Raw genomic sequence first — 19,583 nt, forward strand, 5'->3', positions numbered from 1 at the left:
ACTATCGGAACAATGGCGAACGCCCTTATGAAATATTTCTCCGACGAGCATAAAAGCGTATCCAGAAGGGGGGGGGGGGTATAAATCTGATCATGTTTTGACTTTTACACATTCTGATCACAAGACATGATATGAAAGTTCTAGCCAGCATGAAGAATAAAAAGTACAGATTTTCTTTGTTTAGAACCACGATGGCCACCGTTGCTGGGCGACGTGACATCAGCTTATTGAATCCAATTGATACAAATTAAAAGGGTCATTAGATAAGCTGGCCTGGATTTTTTTTTTTTTAAGCGCCCTCAACGTGAGTCGGGAGGCAAATGACGTTGACACGAGGAGCACCACTTGTTTTATCTCCCCTTGCAACCAAAATATGCATGGTATAAAGATGCGACGGCGCGCAGCATACCGCAAGAGGAACAGACGGAGATAGCGAAAATAAACCATAAGTGAAAGTGCTACGTGTATAAAACAAAAAAAAACAAACAAACAAACAAAAAAAACAAAAAACAAAAAAAAACAAAAAAAAAAAAAAACAACAAAAAAACGAGGGGTATGAAACCATCATAGTAAAATGGTGATAATAATGATAATAATAATAATATAATAATAATAATAATAATAATAATAATAATAATAATAATAATAATAATAATAATAATAATAATAATAATAATAATAATAATAATAATAATAATAATAAATAATAATAATAATAATAATAATAATAATAATAATATAATATAATAATAATAATAATAATAATAATAATAATAATAATAATAATAATAATAATAATAATAATAATAATAATAATAATAATAATAATAATAATAAAATAATAATAATAATAATAATAATAATAATAATAATAATAATAATAATAATAATAATAATAATAATAATAATAATAATAATAATAATAATAATAATAATAATATAATAATAATAATAATAATAATAATAATAATAATAATAATAATAATAATAATAATAATAATAATATAATAATAATAATAATAATAATAATAATAATAATAATAATAATAATAATAATAATAATAATAATAATAATAATAATAATAATATAATAATAATAATAATAATAATAATAATAATAATAATAATAATAATAATAATAATAATAATGACATTTTGTACGATTTTGCCGAAACCGGAAATCAGACCGACTTTTCTTTCTTTTTCTCCTTCACTCTTCCTTTTACACCGGCCGTCGTCGTGGATCAAGCTGCACGAGATAGGTGTGTAATGTTTGACGTCTGCTAATTGATATTTTAAGATTGTTAACTCCCTTTTATATACAATTTGATTACTTTTGGATACTAGGTAATATAAAATATCGATTGTATCTTCAAATCTTATTTGATTAGTAATTAAGTCGACACTTTTCAATACACAATTGGAATTGGGTCAGGATCTCCACTCTTTACTCTTCACTCTTGAATCTGAGAGACTTTTACTTTTTGTAAAATGTAAAAGTTTTACCAATTTTGTCTTTTCTCACTTTCAATGTAGATTTTCCTTTTCCTTGTGGTTATGATAATATAAGCTGTTATCCCATATATCATGATTATAAAGTGCAATTGAAAGAGTAGGCGCAGTTTAGTGATTTGAATTTAAATTTAAGTGAGTAAAGTAAGGCACTTTGATAACTCCAGTCCAGTGGCCGCCGATAGGCTCACTGTAAGGTGAAACTCGTTTTTTGGAACTTTATTTTTGACCCTTTACTGTGTTGGTCACCATGGCGTTATTTGTGAACCTATGTGACTAATTTTGGTATCATTATAAAGGGCACAAAACAAGCTTTCTAACGGTGTATTTCATTCTCAATTCCTGATTGTATTTCTCAGAAAACTTATGTAATAAAAATTTATAAATTTTTGAATTATAACAACTTTGTAAATTATGGATACATTTTAATTATACTTCATACATCGATAGACAATTAATTGAAGAATATCTCTGCCAAATTTCATAAAAATTGATATACTCGCTCATTATTTTATTTTTCCCGCCACCAACCCCACTTTATAGGACAAAAACCTCATATTTTTTTTCCATTTTCGTTCATCATTAATTTTTTCCATACTTTCCATACATGAAAATGATTTATATGAAAATAAAGCTTATTTTCTGACCTTTAAAATGATATCTAACACTTGCCATTTATTTTTTAATTGAAACAAAATTACTGAAAACAATAAGTGGGCCATGTTGACTGCAAAACTCAAAATTTCCCGATCACCGCGAGATGCTGGTTTTGAGGCAGCAGTGAGATCACAGATTCTCTCTGTAAAGTTGACAAAAAATTTCAGTAGAAAAATTTTAATAACTCTGGAACCGTAGGTCGTAGAGAAACAAATAAAGTATCAAATTTTATGTTTTTTCAAGTCCCATCCCCCTGACTGAGTCAAATCAAGATATTTTGAGTTTGAAAATTTTATCAAAGTGCCGAGTAAAGTAAGTGAGGGCTGCCGTTATTCTCAGACTCGAGACATGTCTGCCAATTAAGAAACTGATTATTGGCCTGGAGTTTTTATTATTGGCAGTGATGTGTGATGCTCAATGCACGTTACAAATAAATATACAAAATTTATATAGGCCTGGCCGATATATAAAACTTGTACCACAATGGTATCAAAATCAATGTCAATAGAAAAAATATCAAATCAATATCATGAAAATGTAACTGTAGTAATTATGATTTAAATCTATCAATTTAGCTTCTCTAGTCACTTCGTTTTGATAAATTCAGTCCAGTGGACATCGATAGGCTCATATGTTTGGTCCTGTATACTACTTTACTATTTTTGTCACCATGACGTTATTTGGGAACCTAAGTGGCAAATTATGGTAACATTTTAAAATAAGCAATTAATTATATCATAAAAATGGGTGGTGCAGAGGCCCTTGACTTCAACTGTGATTTGGGGTGGACGCTTGCAAACACCACCCTTCCCCATCCTGTCCTTTCACAGTCAGTGGTTTAATTATATATATTATTATCATCATCATAATCATAAAGGGTTATATAGGTCAAAACATCTTTTAAACATTCTGTTTATTTTGCAGATATAAATATATGATTAGGTAATGCAAAAAAAAGTCAAATTGCATGGACATCATAAGTTCACATCATCCTATATTACAAACAAAATGTCAAATTGATGCATGGACATCATAAGTTCACATCATCCTATATTACAAACAAAATGTCAAATTGATGCATGGACATCATAAGTTCACATCATCCTATATTACAAACAAAATGTCAAGTTGATGCATAAATAATTTTTCACGACAGACTTGTTGGTCATGAGTCATGAGCATTTAAAAAAGCAAGAAAAATAAATCTTTCATCTTCTAGCCTACACATACTTCAAACCATGGAGTTCTCTATCAACTGCCTTTTTTGAAAGCATTTAATTTTTCATATTTTATTATTTTATTATTATTATTATTATTATTATTATTATTATTATTATTATTATTATTATTATTATTATTATTATTATTATTATTATTATTATTATTATTATTATTATTATTATTATTATTATTATTATTATTATCATTGTTGTTGTTGTTGTTATCATCATCATCATTATTTGCATTTATTTGTTACAAGATCTGCTAAAAATGGCTCACCCACTCATGTATGAAAACATCTGGCTCCAGCAGCAGAAATTTGAAGATGCTGAACGCCTTTACAGACAAATTCAAGCAGGAACTGCCACAAGTAATGATAAGGTAACAATACAAAGCATACTCACACACTCTCTCTCTCACACACACACACACACACACACACACACACACACACACACACACAAATCCCTAAAACTTTAACATTGGCTCTTTTATTTTATTTTTTTTTTCAAACTAACAAGGTTGTGTGAAAACTAGAAATCTTTCATGTTATAATTTTGAATGCTTCCTTTCAGTTATCTAACTTCTTGATAAATAAAATAATATATTTTCAGTGCTAGCTTGACTATTGATCAAGTAGAATGGTTGATTTTTAATACTCCCGAATGGTTTTGAAAAGAAAGTGTTGAGATTGTTTTGGTTCATTTATTGCAGTGTTGAAAAAATAATAGCATTGCTGTATCTTTTTTTAATTTCTTAAAAAACACAAATTATTACTCCCCCCCCCCCCCCCCCCCAATTTGAAAGGTTTCTTAGAGCTAGAGAATTTTTTGAGATTCCCTGTAATGGTTTTTGGTGTGTGTGTGTGTGTGTGTCTGTCTTGAGATGAGGGAAGACTAAGCCAAATGAAATGTGTCTGTAAATGTGTGTGTAAATGCATGGTAAAGCCATGCCCTTTGACCCCCCCCTTGTGAGGTCATATTGAATTGTCAGAATTATGATTAGGTATGAAGAGTTTTGTTGGATTTCACAGTCTGTTTGTAAATGAGTTGAGGTTCGAAATGGTTTGGACGTCTCGGGTCTTGCATTTTATGAAGGAATGAATACCAGTGAAAGGGAGTTTTCTGTACTTGATATAAGCACATCGTCTCGGCAGTTAAAGTATGATTTAAAAAAAAAAAAAAAAATTGTTATCATTCCAATTGGATTCAGTAGTCTGATGTCACGCCGCCTGGCCATCTTGGTTCTAAACAAAGAAAATCATTACTTTTTATTCTTCAAGTTGGCTAGAACTTTTCATATGTCTTGTGACCAGAATGTGTAAAAATCAAAACATGATCAAGTTTATGTTTTTTCTTCTTCTGGAGACGCTTTTATGCTCGCCGGAGAAATATTTCATACGGCGTCCGCCATTGTTCCGATAGTTTAGAGCCAGTGCTGCTAAGTTACCATGCGTCATTATGAAGGAAGTGACGTTACGACTATTGAATTCTATTGCATTTTATTCATTGTTCTAATGTTTTTAAATGTTCACTTTATTCGTTGTTCTTCAATAATAAAAAAAATCCCCGAACACGTTGAAATCTAAAAGCTACAGTGTCATTTACGAATATCTACAATTTATAATGTGCTTGTTCGTCATGGTGCTGTGGGTTGGTAACTTTTCTTCCCAGCAACAGTTTAGTTTATTCGTATTGAACAGAAATAATAACAGCTTCGGGAAAAGGACAAAATACCGAACATGGAATGTTTCAGCTATAAACCCTTCTTCAGCCAATAACAAAAACAATGGAATCTACATCTGTTCCCTATTTGACCCATTTCCCCTATGTCTTAATTTTTCCTCAAGTTCTTTTAACTGTACACGTGGAATATTTTTACTATCCAATTTTCTTCCTTTTTACTGCGCTGATATGACCTAAATGTGTTGCAAGCACCATAAAACCCTTTATAGCAAGGAAGTTTATCATTTTTTGTTGTTGGCGGCTGAAGAAGGGTTTTGTGTCCAAAACGTTCTGTGTTTGGTATTTGTTCCTTTTCGAAGCTGTTTTATTGACTTTTATTCATTACTTTTTGTAGTCCACAGCTTCTAGCGGCTTAGAATTAGAATTACTTTCATTTATATTGTATTCTTGCTGGTGCAAGGCAAAACAAGTCTGTTGCAAAACGTCAAAAATAAATTAGATGGAACTGAATTTGAATCTTTTTCACACATGACAACTGCATGCATTGTCTTGGAAGAGAAGGGGGGGGGGTGGAGAATAAATGAGTTCAAATAACTTGAAAGCCTAATACAGGATCAAAAATTTGATAAGTATAGAACAATAAAATGTGTGTCAGATGGGGATAAAAGGGTTTTTAGATATTTTAGAGAGAAAAACGAATTTCCCCCACTTTAGATTGCCAGAGGGACTGTACTACGTCCCCATAGTCTTTGCATGTGAAGACACAAAACAATTGCTCACAAAATTTTGAGCAGATCGTTAGTCTAGTCTATGACATGTAATTTCCATTGTAGCTCATTAGACCAAGCTAGTCAGTCGCTGCGACCAAAGCATGGAAGTATGGCATGGAAGATTATTTGTAAGAGGTTGAATCAGGTCAGGCCAGTGTCCTCTACATGTTATTGGAGATTTTAGAGGGTTCAAGAACAGCCTGTTATCCTTGAACAGGGGCTTATTATCTTTGAATGAGGGCTTGCTGTCTTTGACCAGGGACTAGTTATTAGTTTTCATCATTAGCATTAACAGTGCTTGTATGAAATCTCATCTGAATAGATGTGATATACCAGCTGCTGGTACATGTGAGAATATCTTGAGGCCAAATCCTAATAAATATCAAAATAATTGAAATTCAATGTTCTGATTGGTTTGTATGCTAAAACCAAAGTAGGAGTCGACTGTTTTAGGGAGGTCTCTTTGAGGCATACCCATATGCACCACTTGTTTCACAAATAGGATATTGCAGGGGGGGGGGGGGGGTTGGTAAAGCTACAATTTAACATTAGACCCGTCAACTAACCAAGATGTCAATGGAAATATTGATTTTAAAAAAGAAAATTATAGCCTCGAGAAGATCAATCAATGGGGTCAATTTATATTAAGTATTTCTCTTCTCTTGAATTGATCACACGTTTTAATGCTTTAAAACTATCTTGTCTCTTGTTGATTGAATCCAAACCTGCGCCTACACACATCTTTGAGTCAAATTATTATTGGAATATTTTTATTTTTAAAATGAATATTAGGCACCTACTAATGGGGTCATAAAAAAGGCATTTCGTTAGGTGGATAATGTTTGAAATGAATTAGAAAAATGTCTTAGAATGTTCTATTAACTAACATTCACTAATTCCTATTTGATTTTGTAATCCTCATTTGATGATCAATATCCACATTTGTCTTCATCTTCCATGATTTTTTTTTCAAAATTATTTTCAATGACATTGCATTGGAGTCATAATATATCTTAGTTATGAAAGTGAAAATTCCTCATTTATATTTTTTTCTTTCTGTTCTTTTATTTTCTCGATTTTTCTTGTCAGGGATCAGTAGAAAAATTGTTACCTACCATTTTTTTAGTTTCCAGATTGGTTCCAATCTAAGACTTGGGGTTGTAAAAAGAAATATTTTTCAGTTATCTCTTATAACCATCCTAAAATTGTGAAACGCTTACATCAAACTAATTGAATTAAATAATTTGGGCCAGATTGGTTAAAAATAATTATTCCATTTATATAATATGCACACAAAATCATTTAAAATAAGTTGTTTTTGGGTGATACTGTTTTAACTTTTTGCTATGGTCTTCCTGCTTGTTCTCATAAAGTCCTGCCACCTATACATAGAAAATCCGTGTTTGCATTTACAAATTTTTTGGGGTCAATTTAAAAAAAATAATTTTCTCCTTAATTTTTAACCAGACTGTACAAGACACCAATGGTTATTTTATATAACATAGCTGCTTAAAAAACTAATTCTGCTAGTCATCACCATTATTATTCTTCTTTGATTTGTCACCTCCATGATATTGACTTACTTGACGAATCTTTGTTCTGATTCTAGAGCAAAGGGTCCTCTTTGGTGGGTGAGCTGGCACAAGTAAGACAGGATATTCAGAAAGCATTAAATAAACCGCCGGTTGGGGCGGTGAGTAGACAATTTTTATCATACATTCAATATGGCTGTGCCGTCTATTGTTGTCAGTTGATATTTTTTAAACAGTTTTTATTTATTTTTATATTTGTTTACTTTCCCATCTAGATGTTTGGACGTTTGCTTTCTTAGGTTTAGTATAATTTTTTTTTTTTTCTCGAAGTCTAGCTAAAAGTTTTTGACCAAAATTTTAATTGGAATACATTTTTTTTTACCTTTTAATTTCAAACAAGCTGCTTGTGTGTTGTGTGTTTTCTGTTTATTTTGCAACTCATTGGCAAGTTTCGCTCATGTGGCATGAGAAGTTTATCTCTTAGATTACGCAGTTTATTTTCAGTATAATTAGACAATTCTCATATCGACATGGATTTTCGTTTAAATTGTCTAGATTGTTTCAGGTTTTTAACAAGTTGAAGTAAGATAGTTAAATTGATAGATAAATGAATAAATAAAAGAATTAATTAATCAAATAGATATAGAAATATATGAATAAATTAACGAAAAGATAAGTCAATTTATAAATAGACAAATATGTTTATATGTAAATGTTTCAGTTAATCGATATATAAATAAATAGACAAATATAAATGTAAATATATAAATAAATTTTTAAGTATATTTATAGATAGATAAATTAGATAAATAAAGCTAATAATGGTAAACAAAAAAAAAACAATACAGTATTTTGTAAAAGAAGAAAACAGAAATTTAATAGGGTTGGTGATATAGTGATAGATTTTATTTTAAAAAAAAAAAAAGAATGATAAAAATCAATAATACAAGATTTGTCATTAATTACCAGCAATGAACATCACATTATCACGTTTACACCTTGTCTATTTATTGGCTGTCACTTTACACACGTCTGCTTTTTTATGTGGATTGACTGCATAGGGGAAAGGTCAATCTTCTTATACACTGCCAATATTTTTCTATACATCATTCTCATGTCATGAATGTGTTACATACACGTGCTGTATTTATTAACCTCCCAAACGCTCACCGTTTTGAATGTGGTTCCCTCGTCTTAAATTGTATAAATGTTTTAGCTAATTAAGCAATTAAATCCTTCCCTATTGTTTTTTTCTTTCTCCGATTATAGATGTTGTCTGTGCTATTTGGTTTTTTTTTTTTTAAATATGTTTGTAACTTTGTTCAATGTAGGTTGATGCCCAATTCGTTGTACAGACCTGCCAACTGTGTACTATAACAAAAAATTTTAGAAACACATTTTTAAAAAACTCTCAATGCAGAACTACATTATCTGTTATAATTCACCATTAAACGATTTTATAGAATTTTCATCAGAGAGACTGCTCAACGGCGATGCTAACTCTCCCACTATCTATCTATAAAAACTGATTTTGGAATTTTGATCGAGAGACTGCTCGGAGGCGATGTTAACTCTCTAACTAGACGTCTAGCGTAGAAAACAGAAACCAAAACTTTACTTACCCGATGTCAAATTTATTAAATCTACAAACATAATAAACTATCACAATATTAGTATTAATGTAATCCTTTCGCTTTTAGAATTCATCTGAACACAGCTTTCCCCACCAAAGTCATGATCTCAATGATCGGTTTTCCTGCGCTAGAGCCTGATCTTATCTCGTATTGATACGCAATGGAAGAAATAGTGCGTTAAAATAAAGGAGTATTTGGTTCCACAATACACGACTGAAGAAAATAAAGCCTGTACTTCATAGCCATAAGGCCCATGGAGTGGTTTCTATCTCGTTAAGTGGACCATAGCAATCGCTTGCTACTCTTTGGATAGGACAAGTCTATCACAAAGTTCTTTCTGCTAGATCTGACAGACCCAACTACCCAATAACTGTTTGTGGACAGGGGGTCAGAAAAATAACAAAAACAAAACACGCTTTTACTTGGGATCAATCTCAGTCCTTTTACATGTGAAGTGAGTGCTCCTACCAACTGAGGTATTGGGACCTCCCTCTGAAGACTTAGAACATTATTATTATTTAAACTTTCTTAGGGGTGATTGGTTGCCTAAAAAGTAATGAACATTGACTACTGTTGTTGTTGCTATTATTATTATTTTGTTATTTTTAAAAATATGCATAAGAACTACGAACTTTTTAAAATTTCAATTTGGCAGGTCTGTTATATCCTATCTTTAACCACGATTAGAAGAATTTCAATCAATTTAGGAAAAATGCATATTAAAATTTAGAATTTTTTTCTCCATTGTTTACATCATGTATAGAACAAAAATGACTTTCATTCGATTTGATTGATGGTCTCCAGTAAAAAAAAACGATCATACCAAAATCTGTGTCTCTTTTGGATTTAGACAATTTTATTTTTGTTTAAATCTAAGAGTATTGGCCATTCATCAGTGGTGCAGTTTTCTTTTTTCGCTGAGTTGTTTCCCTTATGTTTGTATTTTGCTACAAAGAAGGTAATGATATCGGGCCTAGATTGATTCTTGGATAAAGACGAGCAAAATGTATGAAGTCAAGGAAACAGACATCGATGAATGATGTGTAACATGATAATTTCCATTCAGGTTCAATAAAGTTTATCTTATCTTATCTTATCTTATCTTTTCTTTAAAGAGGAGAATATGGTCGTGTAAAAACTGAAGCTTAGCAATAGTAATATGGATGTCAGCACTTTTGTATTGTTTAGAACTTGTTAAGAATGATTAATGATAAAGAGGGGAAAAGAAGAACGTTTCTAGCTATTTCCAATTTACGGATATTTTTGGTTTAATCTTTTTTACTTGTTGTTCATGAGTAGAGTGTTTTTGTAAATTTGATTACAGATCTGAGTGAAAATGCTTCTTATACTTAAATATGTATTTCACTTTCTTTCACTATTTCTGTTTTTTATAACTTAAAAAAAATCGCATTTGAATTTTCTAATGCTTGAATCTTTCACTGCTTTTTAAAGAGTTATTGCTGTAGTTTCAAGTACAAATTGAACAGTACTGTCTAAAATATGAAAAACCAATATATTCATATTTTTTCTCCATATGCAGTGGTAATGAAGAGGTTTACCATAAAACAGAATTCAGAAACATGTATGTTTTGAAATGACGTCTGAAACAGATAGTTTAACAAGCTTTTATAAACTAAAGATGCCAGTTTGTGTTATTTATCAAATGATATTCCTACATCCTCTTAGACGAATTGTTTGCTGTTGTTTTTTGTTTTCTTCCACCTCCAGATTACCCTTTGTGCTTTTACTAGCTGAAATAATTTTCCATCCTATCTTTTGATAAAGCATTTGGGCCTTATAACATACATGGTGTATTTCATTCCTTAGATCCAGACATTTTTAAATTTTGTTTTTAGTAATTAAGCTTAAGGGGATGGGCGGGTCCTCGATTGTCAAAAATCGAGTAAAATATCGATTTTGAGATTTTTTTATTTTTGAAAAGTTTGAAACCTTTGCTACATGAAAATGTGTTTGTTGACTCTCAGATGGGTCAGTTTAGGTCCAAACTGACCTCTTGAAGTCCAAGGGGGTCAGTAAATATAATGTTACAGCCTGGCTTGACAGCGAAAAAGCCATATAAACATTAGGCCAATATGAGCATAAAACATCGATAATAATAGGCAAGTTTGGTATCGATAGTTTCGTCTATTTTTGGTCTATATGAAATGCCCACTGTCAAGGTCTTCGGTCTATCTATATTTAGTCAAGAGCCTTTCCAAAAACCCCTTCTCTGACCCAATTGTGAGGGGTTGACTGATTGTAGTAAAATCGTGAGTAATTGTTGTGACCTTTGCCTTGCTAGCGCTGTTCTCATTGGCTGTTCAAAATAGTCGATGATAACATGACTTGATACTGCTTTCTGAGTGGTTAGCGGGCGAGTCAAAGTTCATGCTTTGACCTCATCTTCGCATGCGTCGCATGTAAACATTGTTATTCTGTGTGTGATTTTTCTTCTTCCCGGGGACATAAAAGTTTTGTTTTGTGAAAAGTACCGACACGTACAACAAGTATGCCTAGAAAGACTCGAATTGTACGACTTGCAAAATCAGCAGCTCGAACAAGATGGGAACAGTAATATTATTGTGAATTTTTATAGATAGAATTTGTCACTCCTTCGTAACATGATGCAAAATGAAAAAGCGCTGAGGTCTCTAAATGAAATGAATGGAGTTACTGTCGAGCTAGACTGAGTATTGGTTGTAAACGAATGAGCGAGAGGTTTGTTATGCACTTGAGAACGAGAGAGAGAGAGAGAGAGAGAGAGAGAGCGCAAAATCCACTAACTGTGCTCAAAACGCTTTACAAAGGGTCCCTGACCGAAAGCAACACGTAAAATGTAGAACAAGACATGACGCCTGTTAGGCGATATTACAATTTTTCGGACAGCGACAGCACTGTTGACGGCTAAGTACTCATTTTACACCCGAATGCGGTGAGAGAACGGGAGTAAATAGTCTTTTCCAAGGACTCAACTATGCGCTGAACCAGGCTCGAAACCAGGACCTTCCGATCCGAAAGCGAGTGTCATACCACAAGACCATATAGCCGCTCATAGCTTAGATAGATAGATAGATAGATAGAGAGAGAGAGAGAGAGAGTGTGTGTGTACGTACGTGTGTGTGTGTGTGTGTGTGTGTGTGTGTGTGTGAAGCCGAGAAAAGGCAAGGCAGGAACAGGAGGCTGAAGAGGGAGGGCCTGCTCATCAAGCAGGGTCATTTTGACGCATGAATGCATGATCTTGTCTGAGTTTCCTGTGCTTGAAACTTTGAATGCGTTTTTCTCTGTTTGTGCTTTTTCTACCTTTATTTTGCTACTCTTCCTTTATTTGTAAACATTTTTGAATGATTTTTCGCATGTGCATACAGTATCACTAGCTTCATAAAACTGAGCATTTGTATTTCAGATTTATTTTATAAATTTTGCGTAAATGAGGGTCAAAAGTCCAAAAATGGGTCAATTTTTGATGTTTCAAAATTGATGAACTTTGAAAATCAATAAAAATAATACTATTGTAGATATTAGAAAACCGATGCTTAGCTCATATGAATGGCTCAAATACTACTTGTATACCTATTTTCATGTCAATAACTTGTCATTTGGCGAAGCCTTAGCATTTTGAAAACTACTTCATTATAGGGTATAAAATTTCAAAATGGCGGCGTTACCATGGTAACCAAAAACTGAAATTTAGGTTTTCAATTTTTTTTCCTCTAATTAGGATGTACATAACCTAAAATTACCACTAAAAGTCAGCTACTTATTACATTTTAGAATTTCGCCTTCAGGACCCGCCCATCCCCTTAAATAAAAAGAAATAAAGATTGGATTTTATACGTCTATCCATGGTAAACATAACACTGTGTGCCAACATTTTTACAATACATAGTGTTATAATATAATAATAATCATAATATAATGAATTTATATAGCGCCTAGTTCCAATTGAGAATTGCTCACTGGTGCTTTACTATATATATAAATACACTTGGGACAAGACATGCAATCTGATAAACATTGGTGCTTTACAGGGGGGGGGGGGGGGGTCCAAAGTGTTTGTCCATCTCACATGCATGGCTTATATTGATCATTTTTATATTGTGCTTGATCGAAACAGAACTCACAACAACAACAAAAAAGCGCACACTTCAGTTATTTTATTAATTTATTTATTTTGCAAGTCACAGGGAAAGAGTGCTGTGTGTCCATTTTACACTTGCTTGCCTGAAAAACAAAATGCACTTTTCTCATCCTTTTGCCATTCACTTCAAAATTGAGAGAAGTTCACATTGTGTTTTTTTCTCCACGGAAATTTTATAACCACAACATTGCTTGGTAAAGTTAATATCCAAACAAATTGTAATGGATGTGATGGATTTTACTTGAGCATTTAGAAAGTGCAGTATCCATGTGTGCTCAAAGCGCTTTACAAAGAGTCCCTAGCCAACAGCAACGTAACATAGGGTGAGACCTGATGCCTGTAAGGCGATATTACGATTTATTCACTGGTAACAACCAGGTACTCAATTTACACCTGAGTACGGTGAGAGGAGAATGTTAGTATAGAGGTTTTTCCAAGGACTCAACTATGCACTGCTTAGAACGAGATTCACAGTCTGGACCCTGTTCTGAAGGCGAGTGTCATGCATCTAGACCACATGGGTTGTACTAGTATTTAACTAAGAGATTGTGATCATTTTGTCTCGTTTACTGATAACATTAAACAAACTTATCAGGTATACAAATTTAATTGACATTTTCTGATATGTGGGACCCAAAATTATCAAATCGTGACCGTCTTAAAACCAGTATTAATTAGGCACAAACAAGATACACAATAATGAATAAAGTCTAAATTTTTAAAACTTTCAGTGATATTAATATGTGATTTTTAATAGATAAATGTCCTGCAAAAATCTGAAATTCTGTGACTTTGGTGGTTTTGTCTTGAAATTCTATTTTCATTATATGGTTCACCTTGACATTATACCATTTTTAGGTGGTTAGTGACAAATTCGGATTGTGGCCAGATAAATTTGGATTGTGGCCAGATAAATTTGGATTGTGGCCAGATTCAGGGTTTTTAACCAAAGATTTATTGGAGGACATTTTATTTTTCAGAATATGTGACAGCATTGGCCTATATTTATGTGTTGCATTCCTTTTTTTTCAATATTGTTCCCTATTTGAACCAATTCCCCTTTGTCTTACCTTTTCTTTTGTGCTTTAATTGTAATTCTAGAACTTTTTAATATCCAATTTTCTTCCTTTTTACTGGTGCTGATATGACCTGAATGTGTTGCAAGCGCCGTAAAACCCTTAAAAACAAAAACAAACAATATTGACACAGTCCCAATTTACAAAGGTGGAAAGTTATTTTGGGTTGGTACATTTAATCTCTCCCAAAATTTCAGATATTGTGAGATAAAATATTTACAGGGTTCTTTGGGGTTTTTTAAAAATATGTTTTTATAATTTTCTTTTTTTTTTTTTTTTGGGCAACTCTTACCCTATTTGAAACATTGGATTTTCCAGGCTGCTGGAGGAGACAATTCGGTTTACCAGAGACTTGATGCTTTGGAAAAAGAGAACAAAGAGCTGAAAAAAGGTGAGGTGTTACGTATATAATCAGGTATTGCAACATAAAGTAACACTGTGCTATATTGTCCTCATTTTAGCCTTGTTTAACAGTGAGCTCAGACTATATTTGATTAATGGTGAAGGCTAATGTGTTCGTGCATCTCCAGACAACTGCTCTTAAGTGCACCATCCATTATTCATCCTGGGTGAGGCCTTTTTGACCTCCCATAGTGGGCAGGAGGTCAGTAGCTGTGCCTTCTATTCCCATATATCTGTTTTCCAAGTTGGTTTTCCGTCATTGTCTTGGAATGATGAGATTTCTTGGGTTAAGTCCTGGCCCTGACTGGAGTCCTTAGTTGTGAGGGAAATGGTCAATTGTTTTTATGTTATGATTATCATTATCATGAATGAGAGAAAGAGAGATGGGATTTGTGTGTGTGTTCCTTTTTTTATGAAAAGAAGCTGTGACCTAACAATAATTGCCTCCTGGGACAATAAAGAATATTATTTTTTTATTTTATTATTATTATTACTTCTATTATTTTTATTTTATTATTATTATTATTATTATTATTATTATTATTATATTATTATTATTATTATTATTATTATTATTATTATTATTATTATTATTATTATTATTATTATTATTATTATTATTAATATCATTATTGTTATTATTACTATTCTATTATTTTTATTATTATTATTTTATTTTATTGTATTTTTATTATTATTATTATTACTACTACTACTACTACTACTACTACTACCACTACTACTACTACTACTACTACTACTACTACTACTACTACTACTACTACTACGACTATCACTACTTTTATATTAATGTATTGTATTTATCTTTTAGTTACTGATGAACTACGATCGTTGATATTGAACATCCAGTCCTCCATCGGAATGAAGAACACAGCGGCCGCAGCCCCAGCACCGTCCAAGCCATCCAAACCAGCACCTGCTGATGATGATGATGACGATGACGATGATGACTTTGACTTGTTTGGAAGTGATGATGAGGATGCAGTAAGATACTTATTTCAATAAAATGCTGATATTGAAAGGGGACATAAGATCCTGTTTACACCTGGATCAGACTTTAAGCCGATCTCAAGACTTGACATAACAAATAAATTGCTTTTGTTCTATGCTTGAAACAATGCACTTCCAGCTGGGGTGGTCTGGGTTCGAGCCCCTCTTTGCATTTAGATTAGTTTTCTTTCTTCCACGGAGCAGTTTGTGGACAGGTCAGCAGCTGATGCCAGATTTTCACTTGAGACAGACCCTAACAAAAACAAATTCCGCTATGGATGAACAGATGGTTGTTTGTACAGACCTGCCTAGTGCTACAAAAAATTGATAGAAATACCAATTTTTGGCTCCAGCTACAGGACTTTATTTGGTTCTTTAGCTCAATATATCTTACTGAAAAGGAAAGTTTAATTTTTCCAGTCACTCGGAGCATTTTTCAAATATGTTGAGGGCAAATTATTAATTTCTTAACCTATTTAAAGTGGCTTTTTCTTTTTTCTGTCGGGAACTACAAATTTTGACATTTCAAGTGGGCAGCTCTGTATTTCCTAATGTATATTATAGTTTTGGTAAATGTGCGGCTATGTGGTCTAGTGGTATGACACTCGCTTTCGGATCGGAAGGTCCTGCTGGGTTCGAGCCTCGCGTTCGGCGCATAGTTGATTCCTTGGAGAAAGCTCTTTACTCACATTCTCTCACCGTACTCAGGTGTAAAACGAGTACCTGGCCGTTAACAGCATTGTCTTTGTCCAAACAAAAATTTGTAATATCGCCTAACAGGCATCATGTCCCGTTCTAAATGTTACGTGTTGCTGTTGGCTAGGGACCCCTTGTAAAGCGCTTTGAGCATGTTTAGTGGATATTGCGCTATATAAAAGCTCAAGTTAAGTTAAGTTAAATGATATTTTTTACTTGTAAACCATCTCTCTGTTATATAATGTTATGGTCTTTATTCTGAATGGATTTTGAGTGTATTTCTCTTATTGGTATCCTGTGCTTATGTCTGGACAAGACTTTTAGATGATCTCAAATTAAATACACTGATAGTATGCACTTGGAATCTACTTCTGTTCCCTATTTGAACTCGTCCCTTTTGGCTTACTTTTTTTTTCATACCTCGACTTATAAACCTAGAAATTTTTAGACTATCCCATTTTATATTTTTCTATTTACTGGCACTGTTATAACCTAAATGTGTGTCGCAAGCACCGTAAAACCCTTTTAAAACAAATAAAGACAATTGTATAATGTCAGATGTTCTTAAAATTTGACCAATCGCCTCAATTAAAAAAATAAATTTTCAACTTCAGGCAGCAGCAGCCGAAGCCCTCCGAGAAAAGAGGTTAAAGGAGTATGCAGAAAAGAAAGCAAAGAAACCAGCTGTGATTGCAAAGTCCAACGTGGTGCTTGACGTGAAACCCTGGGACGATGAGACAGACATGAAAGTTGTGGAGGCCAATGTCAGAAAGATCAAGATGGACGGCCTAGTATGGGGAGCTGGTGAGTAACGGTTCCGATGCCTCGTTTGATAGAGCACCTGCTTCACACGCAATGGGGCTGGGATTAATCCTGGATGACGTCGAGATTTTTATAATTCTCACACACCCCACCCGCCTGTCCACCCAGCAGTGATTAGAAAGCTGGGTCTATTAGATATCTGGTGGAAGGTACTTGTGATAGATTAGTGTCTGATCCCAATGGTTGCAAGCAGTTGCTATTGTCCATTTATTGTTATAGCAATTTGGATAAAATTTTCCCTGCTTATAATATTTTAATCTGAATTTTTAGGTCATATATGGGTTGATTAAAATGTATCCCAACTTGTCAAAAAGTCTGAAACCCAAGACTTCTTTAACATCTTAATAAATCAACTTAAGAAATGTCATTTATTATGGCAACCCTGCAAATTGCGGGATAAGCCATACCTGCCAACCCTCCTACTTTAGGCAGAATCATTTCCTATTTTCACTCTTCCTTTTCTACAATTCCGGCATTGTCTCTAAAATTCCGATTTTCAAAAATAATAATAATGATGATGATGGTAAGAAGAAAAAAAATGGGGGGGGGGGGGGGGGGGGGGTAATAACAAATTGCTTGCTAGCATGTGGATAAGGTGTTAGTCAATCATACTTTCCACCAGAGATTGTGCTAACTCCACGTACCGCGAGGTGTACAAGGAGTTGGTACAAAGAAATCTTGACTTGCCTGAGTATTGTTGGTAAATTCTATCCTTTTTGAGACTTCCATCTTGATTCATGTTTTTGTTCTTTTCTTTCTCTTTTTCTTTTTTTTAAAAATTTTTGTACATTGCTATTATTGTTGTTGTTGATACTTCTACTGCTATTACTACTATTATTATTGTTATTATTATGACACTCGCTTTTGGATCGGAAGGTCCTGGGTTCAAGCCTCGTTCGGCGCATAGTTAAGTCCTTGGAGAAGGCTCTTTACTCACATTCTCTCACCGTACTCAGGTGTAAAATGAGTATCTGGCCGTTAACAGCGTTGTCTCTGTCCAAAAAAATTGGAACATCGCCTAACAGATGTCATGTCTCGTCCTAAATGCTAAATGTTGCTGTTGGCCAGGGGCCCCATTAAAGCGCTTTGAGCACATTTAGTGGATATTGCACTATATAAAAGCTCATATTTTAAAATCATTATTATATTATTATTTCACTTTGTTTCAACCGAAAATTTGTTTAAATGATAATTGTTGTTTTTTTGTTAAAAGTTATTATAGTTTCATATGCTTTAATTTGTTTTTCAGGCAAACTGCAGGAGGTCGGCTATGGCATCAAGAAGCTTGTCATTTCCTGTGTGGTAGAAGATGAAAAAGTCAGTATAGATGACCTCCAGGAGACGATCTGTGCTGACGAGGACAATGTACAAAGTGTGGACATTGCTGCCTTCAACAAGGTCTAGACCAGCAATTCTACTCAGATTTCCTTACCATGTCCCTCTAATGTGATGCCTTAGACCTTTGTTGTTGTGTGTGTTATGTATGGACGTATCCGTTCATACACGTGTGTGATGTTTGACTTGACACTTGACGACGCAACAAATGACAGTGATGATAATAAATATTGATATTATTATATATAAAGTGTAATTTGTTAAATCAATGGGTTTCTTTTATTTAAATCTATTTGATGCACTGAAATGTGTTTTTACAAGATAATTACAATTGTACGTTTCAAATTCTGGGGTTAGGGTTGGATCTTGTGCGGCTATGGGGTCTAGTGGTATGACACTCGCTTTCGGATCGGAAGGTCCTGGGTTCGAGCCTCGCTCGGTGCATAGTTGAGTCCTTGGAAAAGGCTCTTTACTCACATTCTCTCACCGTACTCAGGTGTAAAATGAGTACCTGGCCGTTAACAGCGTTGTCTTTTTCCGAAAAATTGTAATATCGCCTGACAGGCGTCATGTCACGTCCTACATGTTAAATGTTGCTGTTGACCAGGGATCCCTTGTAAAGCGCTTTGAGCACATTTTAGTGGATATTGCGCTATATAAAAGCTCAATTTTTGATGTCTCTTCATTCTATCATTTCTCAACTTCTACAAAACCTTTTGTCCTCGTTCTGGAATGAAGCTGTTATTTTGCCTGTGCTCTGTTCCCTGTCCTTGGCCTTTTGGTGAGAGGGATGAGAACTAAGTCAAATGAGTGGTTCTTTCTACTTGCCTACATACTGCCTTATTGGACCATTGAAGTGTAATGAAGGTTCTCCACGTCTCTATCACAGGCCAGTCAATGTGGAACCCTCAGGACTCGATCCAATGATCTCCTCCTCCACTCTTAGCCAAATCCGCTTTGGCATCCCTCACTTTCTTTTGCTTACTGGGTGTTCCCGACCTCCCTTAGTGGGCAGGGAAGTACTTGCTGTGTCTTCTACTCCCCTGTATCTGTTTTCTTTTCCAATAGGATTCAATAGTCATAACGTCACTT

At 33.5% G+C, this 19,583-nt stretch overlaps 1 protein-coding gene across 2 annotated transcripts; it reads left to right on the forward strand.

Moving 5' to 3' along the window:
• Nucleotides 1–1,182: 1,182 nt before the first annotated feature.
• Nucleotides 1,183–18,741, forward strand: LOC144957321 (elongation factor 1-delta-like). 2 transcript variants are annotated; one of them, XM_078888460.1, is made up of 7 exons: nt 1,183–1,262; nt 3,650–3,771; nt 7,455–7,538; nt 14,544–14,616; nt 15,460–15,632; nt 16,949–17,138; nt 18,406–18,741. In XM_078888460.1, the coding sequence occupies exons 2-7, from the start codon at nt 3,661–3,663 to the stop codon at nt 18,558–18,560; spliced, it is 786 nt and encodes a 261-aa protein (XP_078744586.1). In that variant the 5' UTR covers nt 1,183–1,262; nt 3,650–3,660; the 3' UTR covers nt 18,561–18,741. The 2 variants fall into 2 exon arrangements, with proteins under 2 accessions (XP_078744586.1, XP_078744587.1); XM_078888461.1 differs by lacking the exon at nt 7,455–7,538.
• Nucleotides 18,742–19,583: the final 842 nt, after the last annotated feature.

This window comes from Berghia stephanieae, chromosome 11 (assembly GCF_034508935.2).
Source record: "Berghia stephanieae isolate SIO BIC M18660-M18661 chromosome 11, UCSD_Bste_1.3, whole genome shotgun sequence".
NCBI classification, from domain to species: domain Eukaryota; kingdom Metazoa; phylum Mollusca; class Gastropoda; order Nudibranchia; family Aeolidiidae; genus Berghia; species Berghia stephanieae.